The 26,204-nt window shown below is 38.4% G+C and overlaps 1 protein-coding gene across 2 annotated transcripts in view; it reads right to left on the minus strand.

Moving 5' to 3' along the window:
* Positions 1–26,204, minus strand: part of gabrb4 (gamma-aminobutyric acid type A receptor subunit beta4) — a 53,789-nt gene that overhangs the window by 12,031 nt on the left and 15,554 nt on the right. For both annotated transcript variants that reach the window (XM_085288542.1, XM_085288541.1), the window contains exons 3-4: positions 8,813–8,880; positions 6,415–6,635 (exon numbers count right to left, since the gene is read on the minus strand). In XM_085288542.1, the coding sequence (XP_085144668.1) occupies positions 6,415–6,635; positions 8,813–8,880 (289 nt within the window). The remainder of the gene's footprint in view (positions 1–6,414; positions 6,636–8,812; positions 8,881–26,204) is intronic.

The raw sequence follows: 26,204 nt of genomic DNA on the forward strand, positions 1-26,204 counted from the left end.
CTATATGAGTCCATTTAGTCGGTTTCTCCCTGCACTTGTAATATGAGCACCATGAACACCATGTTAGAGAAAGACCAGGGTTTGGAGTAAACTAGATTTATGCAAACATACAATTGGGATTGAAGTTCATAGATAAAATAAACAGCTGAAAGTGGATAGTGCAGCAGTCCTTCGATATCATGATTACAATAATAAAGACAAGGAAAAAGTAGAACATTCACAGTTAAAAGAAACATTGGCTACCAGTTGGAAACAAACAGAGGTCTCCTGGGTTACATTTGAATGTTTCCTCTTGTGTTTAGCAAACCTGTCCATCCACCCAGACCACCTCCCTACATACCTTTACCTGTGATCACTACAGTCTACTACTACTACTTGCCTATGAGATGGTTTTTTAAAAAAAGGCATCATCATATTAAAAGTTGAGTCCTTTGCAGTTCAGACCGCAGAAAGAACACGGAGACAAAAAAGAAAGATAAATTATCAGAGATCATTTCAAATCATTTGGGGCTTCTGTTATAGATAGTCTACATACTAGCCAGGTTTGGTCTTGGTGCTGAAATTGCACTGAAAACTCAAGGAGTCAACAGAATTTGAGCTAATAGCCTCATGCAAACAGAAAGCAGCCAGTTTCCATTATCAATAATCTTGTCTCTTGCCTATAGATTATTCATCATGAAGTGCAGATATCTGCAGTTTTATGCAATCCCATCAAACACTGTGTTGTTTTTTTACATTGATTAAATGATCAATTTAACATTTTCCTTTACTGCAGTTAAAATTATTAATTAAAATAAATAAGGTTAAAATCATAACTCTCTCTTTTTTTTCATGATTGCACAGCAAACATTAACAAAACATCCAAAAAAGAGAGCCACCCCCCCCCCCCCCCTCCAGAGAAAACTAATACGATGGGTCCTTTTTGATCATAAACAGGAAGACAAATCCTGTCAAGACACTGTTACTATTCTTAAAAGACAATACCCCTGATACAGCAGCACAGCGGAGCAGTGGAATCCAGGCAGCTGCAGAAACAGCAGCTCAGAGTAATGGACAGAAATGAATTCTTTACCCCTCGGCAAAAAAAAGAAGAGAAGCCCACAAGAAATGAAATTGACTTTATATGTGACAGTTAACAAGTCAGGAGAGAATCATCATTGAGTAGGCACAAGCTTGGATGGCTCACAGCGAGGGGCTGGGATTTGGAAATGTCAGCAGATGTAGGTCAGCAACTTCCAGTCCCACAAGAGATGGTCAGCAGCCTCAGACCTGTGCATGCACTGCAGTCTGACACTCAGCACTCTCTACGCTCTGGATTTTAAGTTTATATGCAATGCAATTTAGTTGTCTTTGGAGGTAAAAGACGAAAGTGAGGTATGGGGAAGGGAGCCATCTCAATGGGCCGGCCATTGGAATTGGCATCTAACGCCTAAAGAAACCTTTGTGGTCAAAATTCTGTTTTGATGGAACTTTGCAGCATCTTTTAAGTCACTGCATTGCAAAAATGATTCATGAACAAAAGGGCTGACTAGTATGCAGCCAGTAATATAAAAAATAAATAAATAAAAGGTTCATTCCACTCATTTCAAAGAATTATGCCAACATAACACCACTACTAAAAGCAATCTGGAGGTGGATCCCAGAGGCTCGGCACTACAGACTGGTAGGCTTTCAGATATCTGAGCAAAAGTTGTGACGCCTACGCAGTCTACTCCTGTATCCATCTCTGTGTGGTAGTTTGCTTACCAAAGAAGATCACTGTAGTATCACAATGCTTGGCTTAATAAACAGAGCAACATGAGAGAGCAGATTTACAGAAACGGGAAGAGAGAGAACACAATCTGGCGAGAGCTTAGCTCAACAAAGCCCTCAATGCTCATATTGGCTCGTTGGTTTGCTGGTGATGATTCAGCCTCTGAACCCATTGGCAAGTTAGAAAAACCTGCTCAACAGTTTTTTACTGAATACATCTTCTTTTAGTGATGTTGGAAGTGACTTTGCGTGCAACACCCTGATGTTCCCATGCATCTTTTGCGGTTTGTTATACGTAATAAAGCACAAGGTTCAAATCTATCTGTAGAATTACCTGGTACAACCGAAAACAAAGAGCTTAAAGAACCAAAATGTTGCAATGATGGAATTTCATTGTTTGCTTTTTTTTTTTTGTATTTGCATTCATACAATTCCTTCATCTCTGGATTCTTGTGGGCAAGCACAGCACTAATAATTCATGTGTCACAAGCATTTCAAGTAAGTGTTGAACTCAAAATATTAAGTTCAAAACTGTTCTGTGTGCATGTATGGGTACCTAACTTGATCCTCAAGCAATAGCTGAAATTAAAAAAATATATACTAGAAACTGAAGTGTTAAAACTGCTTTAAAGGGTTCAAAGCTAAACTGTATGGACTATTACTTGAACAGTGCATAATCCTGTTAAAGTATTACCCTAAAAAAATGTTAATTAAATCTATGAATAAAAGTAATGCCTTTTATCCCACTGAAATTTATTGCTGTACGAGAAAAAAGAGACACAAGTACTTTGAAATTATGCACAAGCCTAGTTAGACTGTCACATCAGAAGAACTGGTTTGTGATCCGAACCATTCTTGGAGCATTGATCATTGCTGCATCCACAACTCTCCATTGCAATCTATGTATTACAATACGGAAAATTTAGAACTAAGGATAATTATTACCGTTTACTTTATTAAAGTAAATTAAGTTGTAGCGCAGAACAGAGTAGTCTTTGAGTTATAGGTCTGAATATAGCATCTTTTAAAATATCTTTTTCGTGTGTGTTTGATCATGAGAAAAATTGATTTAAAAAAAAAGTTGGTGCAATCTGACTGGTAATCTGGAAGAACAAAGGCTGCTGGTACAAAGAATCATTCACCATTCAACACTCAAAGCCACATCAGTGGGTAAAAAATGACGGTGCCTTTGTGAAGCAGAGACAATTTTAAGCTTTTACCCAAAATGATTATAAAAATAGAAGTAGTCGAAGAACGCAAGTTAGATTAGAATCACAGTAAGTTGTACGAAACAAAGCACATTTAAAAAAAAACAAACACAAAAAAAACACCAGTGCTAGCACATTTCACAGTGAGTGGGTAGAGAACAGGACAAGGTGCAGTAGCGTGTTTAATGTGATTGTCCACAGTTTGTGTCTATCCCCCACGTCGTGCTCAGTAGCAGGACGTGGGGGATAGACTCAAACGGGGAGGGGCTGCAATAAAATCCATTTAAAGACACCGAAAACCTCAGGCACTCTGATTTGAGAGTCACAACAATCAATTAGCTTGAACTCAGACTACAAACATTTATTGTGCATTGTCTGTTCTGGTTGTCCTCACAACCTCTGGGCAAAAGACGAACAAATCAAGAAAGCAATTTCATTACACGCTCATGGGAAGCTTATAAAGGCCCTGGAATCACCACTGCATGTACGATTATGCACTTTTTTCTAATTACACACTGCTGACAAAAATCAAATCTGAGACCATCTACTATACAGCTTACAGCAGACAACACCAAACTGTAGTACGTCTCAGGACGAGCTGTTGAAGAATTAGCTGACGTTAAAATCCCCTGGAACGGACTTCGCTTTCCATTTCGTGCATGCGGAATAAAAAGCCAGCCGAAGTGCAAATGCAGGTGTAATGCAATTTTCTTCTGGCTCTGGTCCATTTTTGCTACCCTTGTGCCTCTTTCTGCGGGCGCAGAGGAACCTGCATGTGTTGAGCTGCGCTGAGTGGAGCAGCTGGGAATGTTTATTCAGATCAGGTGGCGCAGTGTCATTTGGTACCATTTTGGCACAAGTCTCCACCTGCTTAAATTGGCCGCTGCACAAAGTTGTTATTTTATTCCACACACATTCAAAAACTAACAAAGCTAAATATTTAATGGGGTAAAGTCAGAGATTTCACTTGGTATATGCTATTTTGTCCGTGCTATTTTTCTGTTTGCTTAATTAGTACCTGCATGGAACAATTTTAAATACTTTTTTTCAAGTTCCCTTCCTTAAAATACCAAAATAGTGTACTCGCCTTCATAAAGGATGTACTCTCCAAGTCCCCCTCTAGTCGTTCCCAATGTGATCATCAGCTGGATGTATGTAAACAATGTTGGATATATAACGTTCCCCATCAAACAGCAACTCTTTTTTTTTGTTTTGTTAAAATAATATATTCATCCTATTCCTGACTTGGAGAACAGAAACACAAGTACAGATTGTACTTGTCTGGTCAGAAGCTAAAATTAGCTTGGCATGCCTGTGTGGAATTGTCACAGTAGATCCAGATGAAACCGTCTCACAGATATTTGTTTGCCACCTCTGCATCAGTGAGGATGCATTTCTGTTGAAGTGATAATAGCCCTGTGACGAGTCATAAGAAGAAAAAGAAATACTTTTGCAGTCACATCTCCTTTTGTGTCAGCACCAATTTGGTAATTTGGCATTTCTGAATGCTGATTATCGCATTAATAATTCATTACTTCATATGATGTAAACCCTGTCGCTGACATTTTCCTTTATTCGGCGAACAAAACGCCTTCCCAGCTTCTTTGCCTCTGTCACACTACTTTATTTTAATAACTTGTGTTAAGAAAAGCAGCAATCCATTGTGAGTTCCATAAACCTTACTTTAAGCAGTGCCCAGGGGATTTTTAGATGGGTCCCTCTGTGCGCATTTGCTGTTGACTGAATTGTCTGGTTCGTCACAGTGATCTGGGACATTGAGGTGGTGAGCATTTTAAACCTTTTTTTTTTAGCCTTTCTGGGTCAATGAACCTTTGCTTTAATGTATTCGTCACTGCTTCCAAAACATTGTGATTGTTTCAGGTCAAGCTTATAACTTTGCAGACCATTAACTTTAAAAATAAAACTTGAAAGTCTGTTTGTTGTTACCAAAAATAAATCTGTCATATTTCATCCTGCCAAAGGACCAGATGATATGGGCTAGCAGAGGTGATCTTGTTTTTCCAGCTTAAATGTGGTTTAAGGTTAGTAAAATATACCACTTGATGAAGGAAATGGCCGGCAGCACAGCAACAGTTGTTCAGGTGATCGTAAGAGCTGTATGTATGGATGTTCAGCAGTTTGCAAAAGTTTTAGCAATATCGAAATACTTATGATTCTGCTGTACTATTTATTTTACGGCTAATGCTGTTTATGGCCACAGTGAGACGGGTCCTTTACTGGCACACGTGGAATGTTTTTCTGTGCTCACATTATATTTTCTGGGGCTTAGACTTCTTCTAGTATAAAAGTAAAATGTAAAAGGCAACAAGAACTCTGTCCAGTTTCCTTCCAGGCTGTGGGCAGAGAAACATCCTGGAAAGATTTCTAATCAGTTGCTGAGGAAAATGGAGCTGCACATAGCCACACTCACACTGGGACATTTCATGGTGTCCAGTTCCTTCTCACTTGACCTGTTGAGACTGCAAGAGCCAATCTGCCTCTAAGTTCAGCTGTGTAACAAACTTTGGTAATGATAAAAATGATAAATAATAATTACGCAGTCTCATCTGTATTAACATTAAATGGCTCAGTCATGCTACAGCAAAGACAGGAAAGCAACCTCCTTGTAAAAGATTGGTGGTTGCAAGTTGATTGGATTGATTTTTTTTTTTCTGATTTGGTGCCCAACTGTGAATAGCTGTGGCAACAGCAAGGTGACTGCACAGGTTGCCTGGTGGAAGGCAAGCAATTCTGACTTAAACAGTCAGTCTCAGACAGATTGCAGACAAAATAACTAACTAACTTCCAAACGCATTGCTATCTATTTGAGTCAGTATTCACTGATAAGGGCACGCCTGTGACAGGCCACTTTCCAACAGGGGGATCAACTCAACTGGTTGTAGTTTGGTTATATTGCTGTTCAACAGCAAGGCTGGTGAGTACCTGTGTCATTTTGTAGTTCAGTTGAAGTCCTGGAACACCTATGTCACTGTTTTTGGAGGAATTGGTTTGGGCTGGATTACTTTATTAACTGGATATTATCACAAACAGATTACATGTAATTGCCATCTTGACCCCATTCAATAGGACATGATAGCAAACTGATAGTACACTGACTCTGTCCTATTGCCATGTTTTCCCAGCCTGACATACCAAAGTTGCTCTGCAGACAGAGACTGTTTGCGGGTTGTTGTAGACCTGGTCTACTTAAAAGTTCATTTCACACGGTCGCAGCAACCAATAGTCATCAACCTAAAAATTAACTGCACTCTTAGTGTCACAGCATTGCTATTATGATGTGAAAGCAAATAAAACAACAGTTGGACGGTAAACAGAGAAAAAGAAAGACAGAAGAGTGTGGCACAATGTATCCACAGCACCGATGCTTGCCTGATAAGCCACATTAAAATTAACCAGCAACCCACGTAGTGCGTAGCGTTTTTACTGCTCTTACCTTAATCCATATAAGACGGTGCCATCAGGGTGCAGTCGGATCATACGGTTTTTTACTGTCACACCATGAAGAAAGGACTTCTTGTCATTAAGGAAGTAGGTGTCAGGGAGCCAAAGCTGGTCTGCTACACGGTTGTCCAGAGTTAGGTTTAGGTTCAGCTCACCATAGGCCAACCGTTTATCTCGCCAGCTCTGCTGGAAATACATTGTGATGGTATAGTCCTGGGAAGAAGTAAAGGAAAAACCAACATAAACCACAGGCAAAAAACAAACAAAGAAACAAAAAAGTACTCAACTGTACTCAAGGGGAAAAGTAGACAGTTGTTTTAGATTAACTGCTGCTCAAAAGTTAAGTGCAGAAGAAACTAGAAGATGCTTAAGTGAATCTCAGATCAGGAAAAAACATCTAATGTTTCTGACTGTGTTAAGGAAAAGCGTGAGAGAGAAGGATTAGGAGGAGAAATGCAGTGAAGTGGAGAAATATCGTCTTGCAGCTAATGTATCCCCTGTAGCCAAAGGGCTGTGCTGTTAATAGTGCCGAGAAAAACACGAGTACAGGCGCTTAATGTAAAACCTACAAAGTGCAAAAAAAAAAAAAAACGGCGGCTTTCGATGCATCTCAGATTATTAGAGTTAAATAACAAGTTTACCCACACTCTGCATTTGAGCATGATGCCTATTAAGAGATCTGGTATCCTTCCTTTCTGATTTATTATTAATGACATAATATTTTTTCAGAAAACGCCTCACCCGTGTACAAATGAATGGCCACGGGGCTCGTAATGAGAACTAAACCAAACTACTGATAAACAACTCAATCACCCCTTTCAGTGACATTTCTCATTAATAATCAGCAATTTTAGATGCAAATTTGAGGAAAGGCACTCTAACGTCATTTTAAAAAACACAACCCAATGAAATTTTCTGCTACTCAAAAACCTGCAAACGCATCGACGGGCGGAAAACACTGACATTTTATGTTTTTGTTTCATTAAGACCGTGAATTTTTAATAATCAGTCTGAGTGACTGATTGTTAGATGTCTTGATGCATTCTCAATCATCCAGGAAAGTAAATCTCCAAAAGTTGATGCTGTGATTGCAGCCATTCCCCAACTCTCTGTGAATGGTACTCATGGCCATTGATCAGTGGGTTTTGGTTAGTGGTTGTTGATCAATGGTCATGAGAATTTGCGTAATTAACCTGACATCTGACCTCCCAGCCCGTTGTTCCTTCAGTGGGCTGGTTTCAGTCATTATGCAAATGTACTGTTTATAAGATTGGGGAAACCTGCAGTCAGCTGAGTCTGAAGAAGTCACTTGGATGAGTGATGAAATATTTCTCCTACAAAACGCTACGCCCAGATGAACAGAATCAACTTTAGGGGATTGTTAGATGTATGTCAAATCACAAATAAACTTTGAATTTTTGGAAAATTATTCCATCACTCCAGAAGCAAAAAAAAGCCATACAGCAGAAAATAATAACAATAATCATAATTTTTAAAAAGCTGCCACACTATGTGGGCGGCTATATCATGCTGAGTGAAAGAAAAAGAACGCTAAGAGACAGGATGATGTCATTTTTCAGACATCAGCCATATTGCCTTATCCAGTACTCCAGCCTGCCTCTCTGACAGTCTTTGTCAGAGCAAACGAACACGTTGTATATTACCTGCAAACTAGTGTGAGGAGTAATGATGAAAAAAAGGAAAGAAAAAAGAACCTGCAGTCAAATCTCAGTGTCTCATTCAGTAACAAGCAGAAGCGGTTGTCCACCATCACACGTATCCACAGTCTGTGTGGCCGTTCAGTCCAACTGAACTGTACAAAACACAGTTAGTAGTGTTTGTAGCTGGAAAGCCTTTGAGCAATCCTGCCTTTGCTGATTCTGTAAGCAAGTATTTGCCTTGGTATTTGCAAGTGCTGTGTGATAGTTATTTACTTGGTAGTGATCCCATGCAAAGTAAATGCAGGGATAATATTGCCAATACTGATTAGAATGATCATTAATTTGCAATTTGACCACTAAATCACTGTGATCGGATACCACAGTAATTAGTGAGCACACCAAAACACACCTTTAAGCTTTTCATGTATTTTCAAGTCTTCAAAAAACACTAATTTTGAAGACCTGGAATTTAAATGTGCTTGTCTCTAAAGCACTTTGGATCATCTTTTATTATTTAAATGTGCTGCAGGCTATAAATAAAAATAGATGTGACAGTCAACACAGAAATATTCAGATATTTTTCATAGCGAGTGTTTGAGATATATTTTTGGGGAATTTTGGTATCTGATATTTAATATTTGCATGGTTTAGCATGAATCTAGTCTCTTCTTGCAAGGTTGGGAGTTCCTAGTGTGAAGCCCTCCTTAAAACAATGAGATCTGAACTTACCATGTTTACTTCTGAGATGGAGTCTATACTTGCTATGTTGATGCTCATTCCTACGACGACTGGAGGACCTGAGGAGAAAGGAAAACTTGGCGTCACCAAAGCGCTTTTATTTTTTCTTTTCTTCTTAAACACACATATTTTGAAGCGATGCTCTAACATTAAACTGCTTGATAAATTCAGCAGCATCCACCCAGCCACATCAGATTTTGTGTACTGACTGATGCAAAAATCGACACTGTGTTATGTTTTTGCATATGAAAACAGCCATTTTTTTTTTTTTACCGAAAATGCACTGTACCCTTGTTCAACAGCTCAAATACCCCCATCCCCAAAAAGACAAAAAAAATCACACTGAGCACAAATATAAAGGTTAGTGCTTAATATGTGCAGTTGCCAGTGGGTGGATGCAAAGCCCAGCGTAAAGATGAGCCCCTTTCAGAAGCCTCTGAAACCACACGGAGAAAATGCTCTTGTACATACACGTTTCTATACTAGCAGTTTATGTAAAAGAACGAAAAGAGTGAACCACGCCTCATTTACATGATTATAGTGCATGTGACAGATATGCATGCTGACTTTCTTACAGATGCAATAACCACATACCCATTTCAGTCGTCACACAACTTTAGGTTTACGAGGTGTATGCATTCACAGTGCACATAAAACCACAGTCGCTGCAACCAACAGCCAGTGACACCATGTGACTGTGCTGTATACAGTCATGAATACGCATGAGACATTGCCTCAAATACAGGAAGGCACACTGTAACACTAAAAAACGTAGATACATAACTGCAATAAGCGCTTGCTTGTTCTTTTCTTAATGCCTTGCATTGGCCTTAACTGGGGGAACAGATCTGTTACCATTAGTTCTCAGTGTTTTATTGGTGCAAAATACAGCCTTCCCATTCCCTGTTCTTCAAACTAAGTCACCTTTATTTTGGTTGATGGAGCCACAAAATATAATTTGCTGACACGGAAAACAGAAACAGCAATAGCAGATCAGTGATTGGTTCATGTGGCAAAGCTGAATCAGGGAATTCAGATGATGTGCCACAGTTTTATAGTGGAAGTGGCATTTGCATAGGAATCATAACTACGAGAGGAAAAAAAGCAACTCTGCTGCAGTGTGTACAATCTAATATATCATCATACATACCCGAAAGACATCAGACTTATAGCTTTTTACTAAAATGAATCAATGCGATAGCTACGTTATTAGTGCACTGCTGCTGTGTGAACTGCATGTGATATACTACTGTATATCATATGCATGGATATACTGCATCTACAGTATATCATTTTTCAGGGACTGGTGGCACACATTAATTAGAAAATAGAAAGGAATAAGGACGGCATGATAACTTTTTTTTATCACAAGCAATGACTGGTTTGTTATGCTGATTGTTTCTTCGAATTTTCTCTTTTTTAAATAAAAGTTTACTAGGCCATCATTTCCTGCACAGTTTTAACTGCACAGTGAGATTCCTCAGCATTAGCTGCTGGTAATAGGTACTGAAAGTGAAAAAAAAAATTTTGGAGTTTCATTGGGACAGAAGTATCAAGTAGAAAGCACCACCAATAATTACTTTTTTGTAATAACACAATATAATTAACACATTTTATGAATATGTATATTGTTATAGCCTATTGTGAGTCACAGAGTCAGAGAGTGACATACAGCTGATGGTTATACTGCACAAGTTCACATAGACAGATTCTTTGCCCAAAACAGATCTAAGACTTCACCTCTGGATCCTCTAAAAATATAACACTCTGAAATAAAAAAAATATATATTAATAAGAAAAAAAAAGTTGACAGCTGCTTTAGATGACGAGAGCTGTGGTGATGTTAAAGGTTGGAAACTTGCACAGTTCAGAGGCCATAAGGATTTTAAGTGTATAAAAATCACTAACATAACCCAGATCTGCCCAAATAATCTCACCATACAGAGTCTAGATGCATAAAGAGTCCCCATGACTATGCTTCTGATTATGGCTAAAAATAGAGTTCAATCTAGCCTGTCAGTCTGCTCTCAATAACTATAGTGTGTGTTTCTGTGATACAAACATCGATCCATAAACTTTATGTCTTGCCTCTGTAGCTTAGAGCGTGGAACAAACTGTGCAGTCTAATTCATGACCAACTCTGACCAACATAATGACTAGGAACATTTTGTTTCAGCAGAAAGGTGAATGAAATAAACATTTCTGCTAGAATTAGCTTTGATGACTAATCGACTTATTTAAACTGTTTGTGTTTTGACAAACTTCATCAATTATACTAAATAACACTGCAATTGGCACTGACAGATTGTCTGTGTTTCTCTTTTCATACTGGTGCAACATCCACTTCCTTTATTAAATATTTAATTGTGTACCGCATTAGAACATTTAATTGTACTCCAGCACTCTGGAACAACTTTTTTTTTAAAAATACAGCGGGGTCCGAGATCTCCAAGCAATTCAGAACAGAGTGCTCACTGACGTGACCAGGAAGCCAAGACGGTTGTTGAATGTGGCTAAAACAAATGATTTATATCACGATCATACCCAATAAATCATTTTGCACCTCATTCCTCCTTAACGACACTTATGTTACACATTTCAGTGCATCATTCTGCTTAAACTATCATCTGCAACCTATAGGTGTAACTGTACTGACACACATGTGTGGGTAAAACATTGTTAAATTTAAAAACAAAACCTGTGGCAGCTTTGTCATGTATGAAATATTAGCACATATGTTAAGTGGTCACAATAGTTGGATTGGCAAATTAGTTAATGGGATTAGAACTGTGTTACCATTTGCGTACTACACATCAGGCATAACATTATGACCACCTGCCTCATATTGTGTTGGTCTCTCTTTTGCTGCTAAAACAGCCCAGACCCATGGACCCTGTACTGGACCCCTGTAGGTGTAAAGTAGTTTCTGATACCAAGATGTTAGCAACAGACCCTTCAAGTCCTGTAAGTTGAGAGGTGGAGCCTTCGGACCTGGGTGTACAATACATCCTAAAGATACTCAATTGGATTGAGATCTGGGGAATTTGGAGGTGAAGTCAACACCTTAGACTCATTGTTTTGCTTCTCAAACCATTCCTGAACACTTTTTGCTTCGTGGCAGGGCGCATTATCCTGCTGACAGTGACCATGGCCATCAGGGAGTACCATTTCCATCAAAGGGTGCACATGGTCTGCAGCAATGCTTAGGTAAGTGGTACGTGTCAAAGTAACATCCACATAGATGGCAGGACAGCAAGGTTTCCCAGGAGAGTATTATCACTTTTGATAGATACTGACCACTACAGACCAGAAACATCCCACAAGAGTTGCCGTTTTGGAGAAGCTCTGACCCAGTCGTCTACCTATCAAAACCTTACTCTAGCCTATTTTTCCTGCTTCTAACACATGAACTTTGAGGACAAAATGTTCACTTGCTCCCTAATATATCCCACCCACTAACAGGTGTCACGATGAAGAGATAATCAGTGTTATTCACTTCACCTGTCAGTGCTCATAATACTATGCCTGATCGGTGCAATCTTGAGGGTCATGAAATAACCCCCGAAGCCTCACTGCAACAATCTATGGCTTTAGAGAATTAAAAGGCATATCAGATGTCCGCTGTAAAACACAACAGAATCAGACGATCAAAAAACAGCAACAATACAAACATTCTATGATATTTTATGATAAAATGTGATAAAATGAATGAATCTGCTACTATTCTGGGGATCTGACTGAAAGACCCGCACACGTTCTCTCCTATACTCTGCAAATTCTTCTTCTTTGACTCGTCCCACTACTCTAAATACCCTAAAGCTCTGTCATCTTTCCTGACCCATCTTTTCCTTAAAAATAGGGCCATTTTCCATCACACTTTGTGAAAGCAACCAGCAACTGTTTTCCCCAGAGATGCCAAAGTACATTCGTTCGCTAGATGAAAACAGAAAGCACCAAATCTCACCTCTCTCTCTCCCACCCTCCCTCCCTGTCTCCCTCTGCATATGTTGACCCTGCTTTAGAGGAGCAGAGTCACTCACTTCACTACCACAGCTTTCTTGAAATAAAACTGTTGCCTGCACTTGCACTTCACAAGTTGGAACGAAAACAAACACCATTAGACGTTGATTTTCATAAAAAAAAAATAAAAAAAAAACCCCAACAGTAGCCACCACATACTTTCTTGTTCTCCGCTGCAAATGTTTCCAACCATTTCTTAGTCTGTCTTTTTAATAATTTATCAAAGGTTGGGATCTGTGGAAAAAGAAGGGTGCGAATAAGAGGAAGAGATCATAATGTCCCAAGGCAAGCCATATTGTGTGCGAACAATTAGCGAACTAGCGTGTAACACTAAGTTTTTCAAGAAGCCTCTGAATGTGTCAGCCTGCTCTGGCTCGCTGACGGGTTGCTGGCCAGCATCGCAGTAGGAACAGCTTGTAGCACATGTCTGATGATGGTCTGGGCATAGATGTGGTGCATTAAAATGGAAAAGAGGCAAAAACAATATGAGTTGATCTTTAGTCGCCTACTGGTTTCTCCTCATGTGGTTCCTCGTGAAACTGGGCACAGGGACATCACTCAGGGAACAGAACAGATTTACTGAAATTTTACTAAATTAAAGTCACCCTGTGGGGTTTTTTGATGTCCACTCGCATGGCAGTGTAATGACCACATGCTCTAACAGCATGAAGATTTTCCTGTGCGTGTGTGCTACATGGGTTGACTGTAAAGGCGAGCATTGTTGGTGGTAAAGAATCAATTAATCACATTAATCATTTTAAATGTAAGTGTTTAAAATGGGTTCTCTGTAGCAGGGCATCATGATTATAAACATAATACTATGTTTTTCTTATTTTATTTGCTCTTCATTTGATTTGGGTGAATTTGTACTCTAACATCACAACACAATTTAGTGTGTTTTTTTTTAGGTGGACATTAAGATGTAATGTATAATATTTTCCCAAGCTTTCACAGTATCAGCAGAGGTGACTAGACTGAAGTCTTCTTAATGCCCATAGCATGTAAATAAAAGATGGCAACTGCCTCTGGGTCTGAAAAGTGAATATGATACAAATGTGCTTTAAACCTACATTTTTTCTAGCGGCCAGCAGGGGGCAGTCTATGAGAAAGAATCCTAATTCCACCTTCATGTGTGACCCCCAGGAAACCTGAAGGATTTCTAATCTCGTTTGCTAGTTTTAAGTTGTAGTTAATGTACTCGAATGGTAATTTTGCAAATGATGCTGCCTTTTAGATTGAAACAGACCATAAATATACTATAGATGGTGGCAATGATGACAAATCATTATTGTTTGGTCAAGTAGCGTCCTGTCCTGGAATTCAGTCAGACTCATCAGTCATGACATCGGGTTTGAAAGGAACTCTCAAACTCTCAAGGCTGACCTCCGTATGTTGTTGTCTTTTTTTCCCCAGAAGGACGCTGACTATTTAGTTAAAATAATGGATGAAAAGACCAGTAGCGCTATCTTAAAGGATGGAGAAGCTTATGCTGGTCACATTTACTGAAAGGCAGGCACCAAAGAGAAACTTGCACAATTTTCATCAGGTTGAATTTTATTAAAATAAAGGTCAATAAAAGGCAAAGGATCAATAAACTCATCTTTGTTTTTTAAAATACAAATCAGTCAGTGATCTCATTCACTCCATATTTTCCCCCTTGCTCCTGCAGTGACTGTGATGGGACCCCAACAGTGGGTCCCATCCCACATTTTGAGAACTACTGCTTTAAACGAATAAGATATAAATGTGTTTCTTTTCTTGCCAGTAGCTGAAGTCATTATTGTCATGGCTCATTAGCATGGAGTGGTGTCCAGTACATTTCCTAAATGGTTCATAAACAGAAAATAAGCCAATCTGATTTCATTCCTTGATGACAATTGTTTTTCTTTTTGAGCCCTTGCGTCCCCTCCTTTGCTTTTCATCTATTATGTATGCTGTCCTCTGAGTCCAACAATGTGTTGCCACATTTAGCTTGCAGTCTAACAGCCTTATTTTGCCTCAGGGCAACCGATGTAGGGGGCAGTGGAGCTGCCCCACTTAATGTTTTCCATGGCAATGGCAGTTCAAATCAAAACAAAGTACGTTCATTGCTGGGGAGTGGCATATCCTGATTTCAACTGAGGGCAGGGCACACATGTCTTTGTAACTAATCTTTTGACTGCTAATCATGTTTTTTTTTTCTAATCTTAGCTGATAATCCTAACCTGACTAATATCTGAAAAGTCGTTATTTATTATAAAGAAAATAGAGCAGGTTAAAAAAATGCCTTTGTTTGGGGTTTTTTTGTTTTTTGTTTTTTTTTGGACACTCTAGACTATATATGGTCCCTCAAATGTTATTAGGCTGGCTATTTGATGACTAGCAAAAATCACGAACTGCTTCCATTATGAAGTGTTAATAACATCCAAAGCTCCGCTTCTATGCTATGCTTCAAACACAGAATTACTACTTTTATTATGTGTTTAACACATATATGTGCAATATGTGCATTTCCTTTAATGTGTTAGCATAATGTAACATAATCAGCTACAAAGTACAGTTGGAGTTGCTATTACAGATGTTTATCATAATCAGAAGTCAAAATAGTGCTTCTTTGATTCATGTCAGTTTCTATGCATAGTACATGTAAGAGCGTGACAGGTCAGGGAGGAAAGAAAAAGAGATTCAGGCTTCCCTAAATTGGGTCTTTACTACGATTGTATTTTCTTATATATTAAAAACATGTCTAATAATGTAAACCTTAATCAGTCTGATGTCTGGGTGCAGCCACAAGAGGGCATCATGATAATATTCCCTCCATATTTGCGCTTATAATTTGGATGTTTTCATAAATTAAGCCAGATAAATTACAAAGAAAGAAAGAAAGAGAGGATCAATAGCACATTCAACACAGGACCAGCATAAGGTGAACTCGATATAGAATCCTCCTTAAGAAAGCTAACCGCTAAATATGTGGTTTAATATTGCATAAATGTGTGACATTCTCTTGCAGCAATGGTTTCTGATGAAATACTTCATAAGTTATATTGTGTTTGGACATTTGCATTTGATCATCTACACAGAAAATAAACAAAAGAGAATAACTTGGATCTTAATTAAAGAAAGCATTATTCCTCATAACCTGTCAGTCGAAAAAAAGCCTTCTGAAAACAAATTTGCGAGATGCCAAAGAAAACACCGCCTCTTATATAAAAAAATAAAACTCTGATAATAAACCTATTGCCTAGCAACAGAGGGTTCCATAGCAACTGTGCAGCATTTTCCCTTCAGTGTTGCAAGAGAAGCGTGATGATTTATCCAGCTGAATCTGTATTTGTTTTTGTTTTTTCATTTGTTTTTTTCTCTTTATGTTTTGGTTTTATTCAATGGAAACCTTTTTTTTCAAGACAACACAACAATGTGTCCTACAAAATGCTTTCACTACAGCGGCCTCAGTTAGCTGCTTCATGATAGAGATCAACCGAAAACAACAGCGGAAAGTGCAATAAATAATAGAAACGCTACCTTTGCTCAAGAAGCCAAAGGGTGTCTCTGATATGCATCAGCAAAAGATTACAAAACAACATGACATCTTAAAATCCAATATTTCAGCAGCCTAATTATACAGCAGGTCTATTCCGCTAGTGCACCGGCTTTCATGTTACATTCATCCCAAACACTGAGGAAGGAACAACGTGTCTTTTTTTAAAAATTATAATCTAAGACCCTTATGAACTCCAAATGAACACATCATATACATTAGATTTACTGTAATTTTGTGGCTGCTAAAAGTAGGATCAGCTTGGAAAGAAACAAATGCATCAGATCAAGTAATCATCACGAGCACATGTGAACAATATACGGCTAAAACTGAAACGAGGCGGTGATGTTTGCTTTAGGAAACGCATACATTGAGAGGGAGGCAGTTCTGTACGTTCACGTTTCCCCGCATGTATCAGTGTCTTTATGAATGAAGTTATTTAGGTCACCACAGGGAGCTAATGTAACTGCTGACTGAACGTATTCACCCTAAACCCTCAAGAACTTAAATATCCTCACAAAGCTATATAAGTGAAGAAGTCATCTTTTGACATTTTTAGACACACGTCTAAAAACACCCCAAAAAAACATGATAAACTGCAGTTTCAGTCGTAACGTGTGCAGCCAGTTTAGGTCTGTGCAGAACGCTAGGTTTTTATTACTTTTAATTATTAGTATTTTTCTTCTGCTTTCTACAAGCTTCAGGGTAGCAAAGACCCGGAGTCTGTACCCCAGCATGCAGTGGGCAGGACACAAGTCTCTTGCAGGGCTAACACACATAGACGGATGAACACAGTCACACCTACGGACAATTTAGAGTTTCCAGTTGCTGTGCATATATCAGGTCTGTGGAAGGAAACTGGATCACTCTTTCAGAACCCAGCGCAGCTTAATGTTTTCCCTGAGGTCTCATCGATAGGGTCAAATATGTCAAGTACTGAGCATTTAATCAGGTTGTTTTCCTATTTTTAATTTTTAGAATTTCAAAATAATTGAAATTAATGTAATGTCAAGTTTGTTTAATATTTGCGTCCTGTGCGTATCCCATGATTGCAACCCGTTCTTCTGTCCCGTCTTAATCATTCATTCTTCACACTTGTTTGTAACATTTAGTTCTCATTAAAACACAGACAAAATAAGTTATTTGATACCAATGTTGCATTCTGCACTGTCCAAGGAAAGCAACCAAGTGCAAAACTGCAAGCGCCGCCAAAACCGAAGACCCTGAGCCAGTAAATAAGGCGAAATCATTAAACCAAAGGGGCCTGAAAAAGGACAGAAGAGTAGACAAAAGAAAATGATGAGGTGAAACAGGAGAGCAGAGGCAGTACATCACAGGAAGTCAGAGAGACAGAGGATAAGTAAAGGTGGCCTCATCTTATCGTCCTATCCTGTCACAAACCTCAGGCCTGATGTATGAAACCTACTTAGATACTGCACTAAAAAGCTGGAAACAGAAGACGCTTCCTACTTACGAAACACTGCACATATTACAAATGAAATTTCCAACTCCTACATTATAATCCCACAAGGAACATTATTAAAGTAGTCTGAGGGGAGTAAGAGTGAATTGAAAGGTTTGACTTCTTTTTTTTAGAAGCAAGTGCAGTTGTTGAGAGACACTAAAATAGCAGACAGTTAATCACGAGGGTAACTCAATCACTGAACACAGCCAAATGAAAATAAAGCGTATTTATTCGAGATGAAATTTCAAATATGACGCTTTGTGCTCTCCAAAGATGAACAGAGCTAGATCTGAGATTGTTGTACGCACAGAAAAAGGGTAAGTCACCAATCTGTTTTGAAGAAATTTAAAAAAGGAACAACTTGCAGACTGTGAAAGGTTTGTTTTCTGTGATACAAAGGAAATATGCCAATGTATGGGTACTTGAGGACAAAGTGTGTCCATTGCAGGATTTCCCCCTGAAGCTGTTAGCAAACTATTGGCTAAAAAAGGGTATAATTCATTCATCAGTTCTCTGTGGTCCAGCTTATTATTTATTTACTCGTAGGCCTAATTTATTCAGTCGCACATTGACAGTTTTAATCAATGCCATTATTTTCATGTTCCCTTCTGATCGTGAACTGAACATTTTGAAAAATTGGCTTAAGCAAAGTCATAAGATATGTGTGCTGCTAAATACAGGATGTTTTCTTTACAAAAGGGCATCTGTTTTTGTCTCTTTTAATTGATGCCACGATATCCAATGGCATCAGCATCATCGTGCACGCATTGGTAAGTCCCGCTTTAAATGTCTGTGTAATTACATTAACCTGTGGTAATTATGTGTAGATCCTCCTCACCAATCAAGACTAATATGTCTCAAGAGAGTACGATACATGAATTAGTTCTTTATTAGTAAAGAAACTCTTAGTGTTCCTCGTGTTCTTTCTGCTGTTCTGTCCAAGCCACTAAATTACAATTTACCAAAAAAACAAACAAGAAAAACCCATCAGGAGTGAATACAACCAAGGTCATCAAAGGGTGAACAGTACAAGACATTAGCGAGATGTGTGTGAGGCATGTGTGCAGGAATCTCACTACTTCTTCATTTTAGCTGAATTGCCATCTAGAGTTTACAGTTCATTTATTTTCACATGAAATGCTGCTAGACCACAGGAACAGAGAAAGTCACATTGCGCAGGTGAGATAAAAAAAAGAAACATCTCACCTCGAACAAAAGCGAGGAATAAAAAAAGGTCCTGCAACACGACAAACAAAAGTCAACAGAGCTGGATAACAGACTCTAAATGACAAACTCAAAAACAAGGGGGAGAAAAAATAGTATGTGAAAAACAAAAACAAGCTGCATAAATGTAAAGAAGGAAAACAAACTAAAGTCGTGTTAGATCAGATGAAAAAAGTGGAATCAAAAGGAAGAGTAACAGCGAGTGCTGCTGTGTGTTCAAAGACTCCGAGGAAGAAAGAAGGGCAGGAAGAGAAATAGAGAAGTTGTGTTGTGCCACTAGAGGAAAACTTCAGTAAGTTTAACTCATCAGCCAGTTGACACATACATCTACTGTACACTTGAACTGCAGAGACATGTGACCGTGCAGGAGGATGGATACATCTGTCCAAATGTCTTCCATTTATTTGTGATCACACAGAAAATCAAAAACTAAAAACACAACTACAGTTCAGATCTTTCAGTTTATACATGCATATCTTTTGACATACCTATAGCTTCACAAAACAGGAGAATGGAGTTTGACATAAGAAAACCTATTCAAGTTATTTCTAAATTGTAGACTTAACAAGACCTGGTAAAGTATACCTACAGTGTCAGTTCCTGTTTCTATTTACAATTAACAAGAGAGCCCTGAATTGTAATATGAAAATGAAAGCATCACCACTGACATCACCATTATGCATACAGATGCCAGAACAGTTCATACGAAACAGCATTAAGGTAATTATCTGTATCGGACACCCTGAGAACGTATTATCACGATCAGTGTTGCAAAGTAACACGTTACTGTAATGACATCATATTTTTCAGGAACGCAGTAATATAATAAATTCAGTGATTACATTACAGCTACAATTATCTCATCACTTGCATTAATTCTTCAGTTATCTTAATGCTGGGTGGATAGAAAGAAAAAAAACATCCAACAAAACTTTTCTTATTCCTGCTCACTTGTGCTGCAGTCAGCTGATTTCAGGTCATGTGCCGGGAGGAGGAAAATGGTGGAGCGGTATGGACATTGCTTTTATATTTATTGAACAAAAGGACAAACGTGAGGTAGTCCGCTAAACTACAAATTGCATCCACGACATAAACAACTGCATCGTGCTGCCAGCACTACTTTTGCTCTGTATTTGGAAGCATCTGCACATATAGCATGCTAACGCAATGTTAGCAAAGAACACACACTGATCTTCAGCAGGTCTTCTTTGGTAAGTAATGTAATGTAATGTAATGAGTAGTATAACAGATTAAGTAACATAATACAATACTTTTAAGAAACTAAAGTAACGATCCCAGCACTGATCACAATTATGGTGTATGCAACATGAAACAAAATTAGAGAATCATCTTTTTCTGTTATCGCTGTCAGTCTCTAGCATATTTACAGTGATGCTAGCTGTGCCACCATGTTGGGTACTCTGACTAAATAAAAAGTAAAATATTTCTGGAAGCCACATTTGTCAGGCTAACAGTGAAATTCTCTGTCTAGGTTGTTATTAGCACACGGTCAAAAGCCAGCATCGGTAATGGCATGATGTTCATTACTGTGCATGGCATGTGTAACGTGCATAGCTATCTGTAAAGGTCTCATAAGTGCTGAAGTAGATTTCCTTCAGGGGAGACTTTGCTTGTTTCAGGAAGACAATGCCAAGCTATGTTCTGCACCTGTTATAACAGCAGTAAAAACCTCCAGGTACTGAATTGCGACGCTTCAGTGCAGAACTGATAATAATTATAACACGAAAAAATTTCCCTTTCAGAGCTACAACACTGGTCTACTCTCAAATGGTCACTGAATTCAATATAAATAATTTGCATTTTATTGCATTGTTCTTATTGATGCTTTAAGAGGTGTAAACACTGTTTCACAGAAGTTGAGCCACGCTTCCATCTTGCGTTTTCCTTTAGCCCTACACTATGCACAAAATATTTTTATGTGGAAACCTTTTTTTTTTGTGGCCAGCTGTTTGAGTTCAGAAATGAGATGGGCTTTTAAGCATGTTTCCTAGTAGTAAGGGTGAAAGCATCTCTCTCCAGATGCCGTAAATGGCTTTTTTAATCCTTGTTTATGTATATGAAACAATTTGATAGCTGTATCTTGCCCTTGGCCACCCTATCATGGCCTTGTCAAGGACACACCTCCCATCAATCACTGCAGGTTCAAGAAGTGAGTCACTGGGGACCTTAAGAGGAATTTAAAAAAAAAGAGGAAAAATGCCCTGCATGCAGGATGCCTCACCAACGCCTGACCTAGGGTTTTTGTACTTTGCAGTCCACTGCGATACATTCTGGTGCAATTCTATCAGCATTTTTCTCCTTCATTTCAAAGTTGCTGAAAACAACACTTTGAATGGGAAGATGAAGTATGTCCTTTCTCCTGCATGCTATCTCTCACCACCCCTGCCCCCCCTCTGCCTGCCTACATACACACCTCATTTAATTCAAATAGAAAATCTAAGTGAAGGGAAAAGGAAAAAGTGCCCAGCTTGAGCATTTTTTCCTGCGTTCCCTCTGTAATAAATCACTGGGCATTCTCTCTTCATCAGGATAGATTTCACTTGCACATGCCCCAACATCCATCCTGGGATTCTGACAACACACTTATGTTTTGCGCTGAATAGGCATTACTTTGAGACTGAATTACAATGGCCTCTGCCATCAGCCCATATGCAAAACACCCCAACATTTGACATGTCGCAGCACACAGACTAAGAGATTGTCCCAAGTGTTGCCTGCTAACCTTGATAGATCTACCTGCTACCACATATTATTTAATATCTGCGTCCGCCAAACTGCAGGTTGCATCCGACGTCCTGCGGGCATCAATCAGTGGTCGTGTTCTCAGAAGGTAAAGTAATAGTGTTGGGAGTACTTTCTGTAAAGAGCCACACACGTATGTGAGCAGCATTTAGTCTATCATCTCAAAGGACACACGGGATAGCCTCATATCAATTACACTTACATTACGCTACAGCATCTTACAAGCTGAATATAAAGTGCTGCAGCTGCTGCTCTTACTTACATGTCCCGCCTTTTATATGCAGTCAATTAGGTGTCCATTCTACTCACCACTCTCGCTGAAACCGATGTGCTGTTTCATGGCTACATTTACCACTTATCCATTACACACAAGATCAAGCTGCAACTGGGACTCATTTGAGGTCAATGGGAAATGAGATCAGCAAAACCCGAGCTGCATATGGCAGAGAGATATGGCAGGTGACCGTTCTTTGATGACATGTCCACAGGCTGGACCGCCTATAGCTCGGGATCTGGCAATTACAGTTGCTGTCACAAACTGCCGCACAGGTAGAGAGTCTGATTCGCTTTGACGAGTGGTCCTGAAAGCCATTGATGTTTTTTAATGGTTGAGATCATTAAACTGCAAAATTCTACCGTGATCCTCTTTTATTTGAAACCATTAAAGTCTTGTGTCAAAATGACTTTATGGTAGGATGCAAGACAAAATACATGTTGTGGAGAAAACAAGAACGCAGCATTGTTATCGACTGTGGAAGCAATATGACTTCCTGCAGTCGGAAGTCTCCAATAAATATAGAAAGTTTTATCCTCTTACAGTGTTTTGGTACATGTCTATGGAACACCATTGACACTTTAAATACGAAATAGAATCGATTTGGGGTTTTCTTTTCATTCACAGAAGCAACACTTGTTGGAAATTTGAACACTCAAAAAAATTAGCCTTTATTTCTTATAATTTTAGCTGTTTAAACTTTTGGTAACTTAATAACAAATCGACAAAGAAACATTGTATCATGTAATCTGAATGTGATGTATTTCATTTCTTAGTCAAATTGCGGATCCTTTTTATTGTTGTTAAAAATATGTCTTCATGTCGTTTCATGTGTAATGATAAATAATACGTACCACCTCAGAACTGTTAATGGTAGCATCAAGCAGCAGCAGCAGCAGCTCTATAGCTGACTGATGTTCTTGCTCCAAGACAATTCCAATGTACAGTAGGAGCACATGAAAAATATTTAAATTATTATTATCATCCAACTAGCACATTCTGTTCTGCATATAATTATAGTATAAATGTGAGAAATGCTGCTCTATTTACAGACTGGAACAATTTTCCCTTTATTGTGACACAGTAAATAATCGAACGCACAGCAGTGTTAGACTATTTTTTTCACTGTTAGCAGCCCGACTTTGACACACCTTTAAAACAGCTGCTCACAGATGGTGCATTCTGACACTGTCATAGGGACCAAGGTTAAAAGCCTTAAACTAATAATATCAATTAAATGTATTAAATAAAAAAATTGCATTGATGTCATTTGATGTTTGTGTCTGTAACACAATATTGTATTTTAAACTAAAAATCACATATTGGTTTTCAACACCAAATTCTTTTTGTGCTACTTTTATTTGGTTTTGTTTTACTTCATTTTTGTTTTTTTAATGCTCATAACCACCATAAAACATAAAATGCCCCACGACCGCAGAGAATTCCCCAGAGATTTAGTCACCTCTGTAATGGTTTCAGATTTATTCCCAGTGGAGCTGCTGTGACATTCCAGTCCCCGGACAGGGTGTCCTTTATTGTCCTTTCTCCCTAAAAGGTACACGGTTGAACTTTAATTAATCCATCTGTTACAGAAAAATTCTCCATCCCGTGAACCATGTGAACCTTTAAAGTCGTGGAGAGAAAAAAAATAACAGAAGAGATCACCACTTGCAATTTCCACTAGTCACATGTATTTCTAAAATCTGCAGGGCAGTCTACACCGAGACAACACTTCATAAATTACCCCTGCACAGCACCTTCTGTTAGACATTTACAGGCTCTCTTTGCAGGCTCATTTCTTTGTCATCCTGCTTATGCACATCTACAGTATGCTCACTGAAATTCATTTTCTCCCTGCTGCACTACCAACAAAATACCATTTAAGACACACTAAGCCACTATCACTGTTTATTACACCAGACAAGGACAAAGTAAGGTAGGAGAGTAGCTTAGTAAAGCATCACTGAACTGTTTTTGTGCTGATAATCTAAATTATTTCCCATGTTCAGTATAGGAACGACAGAAAGACAATGTAAACGCTGACCTAATCAAGATCCACTGAAAAAAGCTGAATATTGTGAAACAGCCTTATAAACTATGGCATATGCAAAATACCGCTTCAAGAGTATATAAAATATGCTTAAGAGTGCTTAAGAGTATGTATATATATATATATATATATATATATATACGTATATATATGTATATATATATATATATATATATATATATATATATATATATATATATGTATATATGTATATATATATATATATATATATATATATATATATATATAGCCTTCATGGGAAACTGAACACTCTACATTTCTAAGAACAATGACTGGCTTTGAATCACAGCCTACCTCAATTTTATATTTGTATGGCGCCAAATCACAACAACACTTCCCATATGGAAAGATATATATAAATCTTATAAAGTTTGTATCTGTCTTGTGTGAAACTTGTATGAAAAGCATACAAGAGTGAAAACAGAGATAAGATCCCTTGAAAAATTATATAAATGAAACTTGTATGTTTTGGATACTTACTAAAACTATATATGAAAGTAATGAGAAAGTGGCCACTTTCTTGAGTAAATCATATAAGCCTTATATCAGCGGTCTCCAACCCCCGGGCCACGGACCGGAGTAGTTTGGTACCGGGCCGCGAGAGTTGAGGCTCGGGTGTGAAATGTATGGTTTTCAGGGTTTTTAGCGTTATTTTGTTATCGTTTTTATCATTAACTCAGTTTTCCTTGGTCTTTTCACGTGTGTTATGAATAAATCTTATTTTTCTTCTGTACCGGTACTAGTTTTATTTTGTTGGATTTATCCACGACACCTAAAAAGCCGGTCCGTGAAAATATTGTCAGGCATAAACCGGTACGTGGCGCAAAAAAGGTTGGGGACCACTGCCTTATATGATTCACTATATGAAGTAGACCACATCTTATGCAAGTCTTTTATAAGTTTTTCCTATTTCTTTTCCATATGGGTTGCTTCAAGGCACTTAATTGTCTATTTTGCTTTTGTTTTTTGCTACTCTATACCAGTGCTGTGCTAAAATCATGCTGCCAAAACAATTTGGTCAAATAATAATGATTGCTAATACTACTACTACTACTACTACTAATAATAATAATAATAAAAATAACGAATTACTGACTGAAATATTTTTGAAAACTGGGTCCAGTGTGGAATTGGCACATCTTCCCTGTGCACATGTAGGTTCTCTCCCGATACTCTGTCTCTGTCTTCCCACTGTCCAAATACATTAGGTTAATTGGTTAAACTTGCCATAGGTTTAAATGTCAGTGCAAGAATAGTAGCCTGTCTCTGCACTAGCCTTGGACTGGTGACAAGTTCAGAGTGCACCTGACTTCTTAGCCTGTGACTGCTGCAACAGGCTTCAGTGTCTCCCAACAACCCTAATGGGTAGATGGACAGTTACACCTGTTTTGTTTTTTTCAAACCTTCCTAACTATTCAAATGCTCCTTATTTCTGTGTTTGTTGCATGATGAAGGCAGGAAGATGAAATGTGCATTTTAATCAAATAAAGACGTTTAAAGTCTTTGCTGAGTGGTTTCCCATTAAATTCCCATGTAGCGTAACTTACCGTTTTATGCAACCACATTAAACACTGTGGAAAGCACTTTCACTGATAGCTTCCCCCATTTAATGATGTTTATAAAGATTTCTATTTGTAACCATTTGAACCTATTAATTAAAAGAACGTTTAGGTAGGTAGAGGATTGGTTCTTTGTTTCTTTAGTCTACTCTGATATGATGAAGTATTGTCTACATTGGTTGGTCATCTAAAAATACATTCGCTCCATGATTACAAGCTCATCTCAAAGTCACTATTTGAAAATTGCTTGCCTCAGAACACCCCCTGGACATCTACTGACTATATTTAGTGGCCGGGCTTTCAACTTCACTCAGTGCTCTTCGTGATCAACACTTGAACTTGAACACCCTTTTTGCCAACCCTTAAAAAAACATTTGCCCACCAGACCATATTTAACCATGTATATCCATAAAATCTGAAGTGCTGGATTGAGTAAATGCACTTTTTTGTCATCTAGAGATGTCCCACACTTGGTCACGGCTCTGCG

The sequence above is a fragment of the Mchenga conophoros genome, linkage group LG10 (assembly GCF_057382185.1).
Source record: "Mchenga conophoros isolate Kocher_MC1m ecotype Shallow Benthic linkage group LG10, M_conophoros_male_GT1.1, whole genome shotgun sequence".
NCBI lineage: Eukaryota > Metazoa > Chordata > Actinopteri > Cichliformes > Cichlidae > Mchenga > Mchenga conophoros.